At 31.5% G+C, this 7690-nt stretch overlaps 1 protein-coding gene across 2 annotated transcripts; it reads left to right on the top strand.

The window, feature by feature from the left end:
• Positions 1-4208: 4208 nt before the first annotated feature.
• On the top strand, positions 4209-7240 carry LOC100787620 (alpha/beta hydrolase domain-containing protein 17C). Of its 2 annotated transcripts, none has more exons than XM_003526934.5 (5): positions 4209-4776; positions 5356-5392; positions 5489-5725; positions 5822-5869; positions 6386-7240. In XM_003526934.5, the coding sequence occupies exons 1-5, from the start codon at positions 4475-4477 to the stop codon at positions 6905-6907; spliced, it is 1146 nt and encodes a 381-aa protein (XP_003526982.1). In that variant the 5' UTR covers positions 4209-4474; the 3' UTR covers positions 6908-7240. The 2 variants fall into 2 exon arrangements, with proteins under 2 accessions (XP_003526982.1, XP_006581894.1); XM_006581831.4 differs by having other exon boundaries at positions 4369-5274.
• Positions 7241-7690: the final 450 nt, after the last annotated feature.

Raw genomic sequence — 7690 nt, 5'->3', positions numbered from 1 at the left:
ATCTTTATAATATAAATCTTATAATTAAATACCTGATCGAACATTATAAAAGATTGACCTCTTTCTCAATATATATATTGTATCAGGATCAAATCCTTAATGATAGACTTAAGAGATAAGATTATTTAGTAATCATATCATATCATGCTAGTTTATATTTATATAAAAGATTAAAGCATAATTAGTTATGATATTGATCAATCTTATTTCTTAAAAATATTTTTGAAACAGTACTTCAAAAAAAATCAATTAAAAGAAATGTCCACTGTATAAGTTATTCATTAATTAGTTAGAAAGATTTATATAACTTCTAATTTATGAAGTACAGTTATTGGTAAATTTATTTGCAATGATAGGTTTTGTATCGATAAATTTTTCTACAAGCATTTATAAGATAATAAGAAAATATCATGCATGTGAGATGGAAGAGGAATTGATGATTTTTTTAGCAATCTCCTACTCTAGTGAGCCAATTGCTCTTCAGTAGATGTTTTAAGGGTTTCAATTTTTCCTCTCTATTTTTTAGACCGCTCAAATATCTTTTTTTTTCTTTTTATCCTCTCTATTTTTATTTTTTAAAATAAAACAGACATTAATGAACTAACTTAATCAAGGATTTACAATTTCAGAAGTCATTTTATTAACCAGACCCTATAAAACTCATTTTATTATTTTAATTTTAAAGAGCAGTTTAACTTATTAATACAAGTTCAATTTCAAAGATTAAATCAATAATTTACTGAATTTATGTCCGTGAGATTGAACAAGATATTTTCACTCTCTGCATCGACCTTGTCATAAACATCAATACTCATAGCACGAAAAGCCTCATTTCTTGGCAAAAGCAAAAAGTCTAGCACGTATCTTACTGCGATCAATGCAACTGACTGCAAGTAACCATTGTTACACCATAACCTTAATTGTGTGTTTGCCACTCATTACCATAGCTCTATCAAAAACATTACAGTAGCACGTTAAAATAAATGCATATGTTTGAATTGATGAGCCTTTTCTTACACAAAAAAATTACCAATCATGTACCACTATACTATTTATAAAGTTTAAAATATGTGTAGATAGGCAAAGACATAATTTCGACTGATTTTATGTAATTCTGGACGGAATACGATGGTTCGATTCAGTACTATTTTAATTAATTTTATTGGTTTGTCTTAATTAATACCTTGCTCGGTTGTATGTTTCCAGTTGACAGCCTAAACATGGCATAATGGAACAGAAAAATAAAAACATTGTTCCCAGCAAGGTGGGGCCCACGAGACAATGGGAGCCGTTGATGGACCTTGGTTACCCTAAACGAGGTTCTTTGTTGAAAAATTCCCCTACAAAGATTCTTCTTAATTTAATTAAATAAATAAAAAGAGAGAAGGTCCTATGCTATATAATAGGATGAGGAATTAATGATTAAGTAAGTAACATGTTGGTTCAAGTCGTATTGAATTAAGAATTTCAGTTTGAATTTATGTCTAAAAAAAGATTTCAATAAAAAACAATGTCAAAGTTTTTTTGACAGAAGTTAAATTAATCAATAAAATTGATGAACAATTTAGGTGAATATGGCATGAAAAAATGAAATATTATGTTACATGAGATATGTAGTACTGTGGGGGGTTTAAACAGGACATTCCTGTGGCTATGTGAAAGGGAGTGAGGTCCCATTGGTCCAAAAAAACACAGGATGATGCCGAAAGGGGTTTTCTCTCCTTGCTTGGGAGGGGAGAAATCATGGTGATGGACATGGAGAAGCATGCCTGAGTTTGACATCAAAATGGGACAACCTGTTGTTGTTCCATGAAATCATTTAACTAATTGATACTCTTTCTACTTTTTTGTTTTTTTACTCCACCCCTTTAATTTCCTCTCCCCTACTCATTCATTCTCCTGCTCCACTGGTCTCCACCCAAACAAATAATTAACCATCACCATTATAAAAATCTGGATCATTAACCCAACACACCATGCAGATATTATTTATTTTATGCTACGCTTTTCTTTTCTAATAGATGATACATTATGTTATTTGTCATGATTTTAAATTAAAATTTAATATCATAAGAACTTAAATAATTCAATTAAATATATTTTGAGCATTTATAAATATAACTAATTAGATTTTATTTTGATTTGCTAAATTTTTTTTATTAGTTTTAATTCTTTTAAATTTAAACTTTCTAACATTATTATTATTATTATTATTTAAAAATGGAGTGACATGTATTTAAACATACCACGTTAATATAAAATGATATGTACTTGATGTGGTATATTTAAATACATGTGACATTATCAATAAATAGTAATAAAGATCTTTTGAAAATTTTCAGAAATAACTAAAACTAATAATTTTCTTTTCAAAAGACTAATTAAAAATATATTTAGTTATATCCACGGTATTTAAAACTTGAGTTATTCATGAGTTGGATAAGGATTGCTTTGAGTTTTAAAAAATTAAATTGGAACCATCATATTTATTTGGGTTGGGTTAGTTCAGATTTTGAAAGTTTTCTAATATAAAGTAAAAATATTCACTATTTTTAATGATTAATTTTTGTATTTAATATTTAATTTTTCCTACAATTATCACTTTGTATATCGTATTAATTTCTTTAGATAAAATGAGAGAAAAAAAATATTACATAATAAAAGGGATCAAATTAAGACACTTAATGAAACTAAATACAATCATAAAAAGATCAAAATGAATGAAAATGATAAAAGGAAAAAAAAAATCTAAGAACTAAAGTTTATTATTTGCTTTAGTTCACACGATCCTTACTTTTTTTTTTTTTTGAAAGGCATCTTGGTGAGTTAAGAAATAAATGTGTATATAAATTACCTTTAATCTCATTCTTAAGTAAAATGTAACTTCTTGTGGTATATTAGAACAATAACCTCTGGTTGAAGCTAACGCCAATGTTTCAACCATTTGATTGTGAGTAGTTTCCACATATGACACCAATGTTTACTTGCGACTATGAGTGCACACTTTGCATGGTGAAGACAACTCCGATGAGCAACAAGGAAAACTTGACGATGACTACACGACAACGCACAATGGTAGTCACTTATAAAAAAACTTTAATGTTCAAGCTAGTATATATAAGACGTGAGTTAATAAGGTCTAAAATGAACTTGAAGGTATAAGATGCCTTATATACTGGTAAAAAAGGAAGCAATTAAGTTGTTATCAAGAGTTATAGGCCATGTGATCATACAAAAACCTTGCATTTTTAGTGTGGGTTTAGTTTAGCGTTTGAGAATTGATTTTGAATATATTTGGTTTTACGTTAAAGAAGAATTTAAAATTAATTATAGAATGTTATAGTTGTGAATAATTTCTATGTTAAATTTAAATTTGTACACTGAATTTTACTTTTAATTTGTTTTTTAAAATATCATATTCTAGTTTTTTATATTTTATTATCTATTTATCCTTAAAATATTTTTTCAATTTTTTAACTATCCTTTTTAAATATTTTATTTTATATTTTTTAATTACTTTCCTAATTATCAAACGTTTATAATTTAATAAGCTAGGTTAAAAGTTAAAAGCTTCCGGTTATCACTTTTTAACTTTCAATGTTAGTTTTTCAATTTTTATCTAATTTTTTATCTAATTTTATCGAACATAACCTATAAATATATATAGACTATTTATTATTTATTTCCCTGTTTAAAAAAAATAATTTAATCTCTATACTTAAAAACATCTCATTTTCACTTTTTTTTTAAAAAAAAAATCTCATTTTAGTTCCTTTGTAGTAACTAAAAATACTAAAAAGGAAATTTTATTAATCTTTTAACTAAATCAGGTAAGTATTTTCCTAATTACTTAGCATAAAAATAAATAAATACAATTTAATTATTCTGTTTCCTGAAAAGAACGTTGAGGGGGAATAAGGGATGATGTAGGAAAGCGGAAAAACAAAGACCACATGGTAAGAAGGAAAAACACCAGGTCAAAAGGACAACACGTGGAACTGTGCAAGAGACAACTAATTAATAGATAGATAGGAATAGGAATGAGAATAATGGAAATAGTCAAATGCTCTAATTAACCAACTTCAAAAGTAAAATTATTTTTATTAAAAAAATTTGTATCTCTTATCATTTTTATAATTAATATTTTCTTTTCTAATTTTTAACTAATATTAATATCGTGAAGACGCTAGTTATTCAGACTCGAAGGAATAATAATAATAAAGAAGGAAAGACTGCGACTCTCTCGATCATGTAAGAAAGAAAGAGACTATTATTTTCCCTTCCCCCAAACAAATCCAAAAAAGTAGTAGTAATTAATTATTAATTTAATTTTTTATAAAAATAAAAATAAAAAGCCGAGAAGAAAGAGTAAGGTCATGTTCAGCTTCATTCATTCACACCAAAAAGGTGAATGTGAACACCAAACAACAACAAAGTAACTACACACACTTCGAGCTTCCAAGGAAGGAAGAAGATGGGTGGCGTGACCTCTTCAATGGCGGCGAAGCTGGCGTTCTTCCCTCCGTCCCCGGCGTCCTACAAGGTGCTGAAGGAGGAGGCGACGGGGCTGCTGCTCATGGAGCCGTTCCCGCACCGCGAGAACGTGGAGATTCTTCGGTTCCCGAACCGCCGCGGCACGGAGATCGTGGCCATGTACGTGCGGCACCCCATGGCCAAATCCACCTTGCTCTACTCGCACGGGAACGCCGCCGACATTGGCCAGATGTACGAGCTCTTCGTCGAGCTCAGCATCCACCTCCGCGTTAATCTCATGGGGTATGTATGTATGTTAAGTAAACTCTTATTTCTTCAATTTTGCTTCTGTGTTTTGGGATTCTTGATTCGGGTCTGCATGGTGGTGATGTTGATGGTCAAAGATGATGTGTTGAATTTTTTATCTGGTTTGTTGGATTTGGGACTGTGATGATTTCTGGTTTGTGTGGACCTGGTTCCCTAGTGGACTAAACTTGTGTGGTCTGTGTATTTTTTGTGGGATTATATTATACAGATCAGCTGAATTTGGGAGGGAGTTTGCTATTCGATCGTTTTCAGTTTTTTTTTTTTTTTTTGTACTCAGTTGAATGACCATTGACCAATGGGTGTTGCTTTTGGTGGAAGGGACTAAAAATCGAATCTCTGCTGGGAGATGTGCATACATTTAGTGTTAGACAGTGTCTCGAACAAAATTGTCTCAATATTTGAGACTATACTTTATAGACCCTCCCCTGATAGAATTAATCTAAAGAGCAGCCCCAATAAAGAAAATTATAAAAGGTACTTGAAGTACTATGGCTGCTTATCATTTGGAAAATTATGTTACTAATGTTTTCAAGCATCTTGTATCAATGTATGCAGATATGATTACTCTGGCTACGGACAGTCATCAGGGAAGGTAACTACTCTATGCACTTCTTTATGGTTTCTTCAATTCTTTTGTTCTCAGCAGGGAGAAGCCTCATGAAAAAACTAATCTGGATATTTTTCACAGCCTAGTGAACATAATACTTATGCTGATATTGAAGCTGCATATAAGTATCTGGAAGAGAACTATGGTGTTAAGCAGGAAGACATCATCCTTTATGGTCAATCTGTTGGAAGTGGTCCTACTTTGGATCTTGCTTCTCGTTTACCCCGTCTAAGGGCTGTTGTTCTCCACAGTCCTATACTATCAGGGCTGAGAGTCATGTACCCTGTGAAACGGACATACTGGTTTGACATTTATAAGGTTTAAATTTTTTATTTCCTATTTGCTTGATGTCATTTGATTTGAAAATTATGTATGTGATGTATCTGAACTTAGTTCCATTTTATTGTTTTGCAGAACATTGATAAAATTCCATTGGTGAAGTGTCCAGTGCTAGTAATTCATGTAAGTATTCCTTGTTTATTTTGTTGGATTGCCCACTTCCTATTTTTGTCATCATGATTTCGGTAGTTACTATATTCCTTTAACTGGTATCCAGTTAACAACTTCTGTAATGGTTGTAGCCCTTAAGACAGTGCTTAGTGTGCTAGCTTGGTATTCCAAGTAACAAATAGAATCTCTTTTAATACAAACAACTTGCATATTACTATTCAGTATCTGCCTTTTTCTTGCTGGCATTTGTGATTAAAATCATGAAATGGGTTGACAGAAGGAGGAGACAATTTTTCATCAAACGAGCTAGTTAACACAAGTGGAAATTTGTTCATCGCGACTGATTTTACTGCATCAAATTTAAAGAGAAATCAACCTTTGTTGCTGATAAGCAAACCCTAAACATGAAAATTGTATTCTTGTGAATATGGCAACTTGGCAAATATTGCTTTTCAGTGGTCATTGTTTTGGGTACAAAGCATTTCATGTCGCTTTACTAATCTGACATCATTTCCATACTCTCTTCAGGGAACTGCTGATGAGGTTGTTGATTGCTCTCATGGCAAGCAGTTGTGGGAGCTATGTCAACAAAAATATGAACCTTTGTGGCTCAAAGGAGGAAATCACTGTAATTTAGAACTCTATCCTGAATACCTTCGACATCTCAGAAAATTCATATCCTCGGTAGAGAAGCCACCATCACAAAGAGTGAGTTTCAGGAGAAGCATAGACAGCAGAGTTGAACAATCCAGAGGAAGTACTGATTGCTTTGAAACACCGAGGAAGAGCACTGATCAGAGGGACAAACCAAGGAAAAGTACTGATAGGACAGATAAACTGAAATTTCATGAATTCAAATTCAATAATACAGAAAAGTTAGAGAAGATAAGAGTCCAATTTGATCAGATGGAGAGATCACGAAGAAGCGTAGAGTATAATGATAAATCAAGAAGCATTGAGTTCCAAGATAAATCCAGGAGAAGTGTTGATGTTCAGTTTGAGAGGCCACGGAAGAGCATTGATTGGCTGGATAGAATTCGAGCTAGCTGAACCTCTTGAAGCATAAGTAATATTGGTACTGGGTTTGCTACATGGGAGGAAAAGGTACAAAGATACAGACACAGTTACTTACACCGGGGTTTTAACTTATGGTTTGCAGAATGCATATGTTACACATGCAGTTTCATACTTTCGTTGCAATGTTCATGTAGATTTGGATATGTTGGGACTTGGGATTTGATATCCTTAGTTTTTTCATTGTTATTATTATTTGCAATTGAAGCGACTCTAACCTTGTGTTAGTCATGAGAAAGAAAATGAACATCATGTCAAAGGTGGTTGCTGCTATAATTTATAAAAGTTCAAATGGATTGAATATCCTTATTGATTTTGCCTTCACGTTTCTTATCGCAATTCCTTCCTCTAAAGATTGTGTTACTTGTTTTCAGTGTTTCACTTAGCTTAGTTTTGCCAAAACAACAAATTTGCATGAGTTTTGCCATTACTTGTGTTGCCAAAAAGGAAAATAAGAAGAGAAGAATTCATTGACGAAGTCAAAAAAGTTTATGTTATCGTATTGTAATTATTTAGATTCATTAGAAGTGAGGTGAAATGCAAGCAAACCCTTTCAACTTTATTGACTGATTTGGAAATAGGCACCTTTTACTGTGAAATCTTCTTTAACTAATGAACCATTTCAACTTAGTTATTTGTTATAAACTTTAAATAGATTCTTCCAACTAATATCAGTTAATTTTTTAATGGCAACAGTCCTTTTCTGACACCCCTAGACCCTATTGTATATTTTTAAAATCATTTTTCATTTATTTAAAT

The sequence above is a fragment of the Glycine max genome, chromosome 6, assembly GCF_000004515.6.
Source record: "Glycine max cultivar Williams 82 chromosome 6, Glycine_max_v4.0, whole genome shotgun sequence".
In the NCBI taxonomy this organism is placed as follows: Eukaryota; Viridiplantae; Streptophyta; class Magnoliopsida; order Fabales; family Fabaceae; genus Glycine; species Glycine max.
This window is presented reverse-complemented; position numbering and strand designations above follow the sequence as displayed.

Excerpts from the sequence above, each read along its gene's own strand:
- LOC100787620 (XM_003526934.5), top strand. The coding sequence starts at position 4,475 with ATGGGTGGCGTGACCTCTTCAATGGCGGCGAAGCTGGCGTTCTTCCCT. Across the intron at positions 5,726-5,821 it reads ACTGGTTTGACATTTATAAG|AACATTGATAAAATTCCATT; the intron begins GTTTAAATTTTT and ends ATTGTTTTGCAG. Across the intron at positions 5,870-6,385 it reads GTCCAGTGCTAGTAATTCAT|GGAACTGCTGATGAGGTTGT; the intron begins GTAAGTATTCCT and ends TACTCTCTTCAG.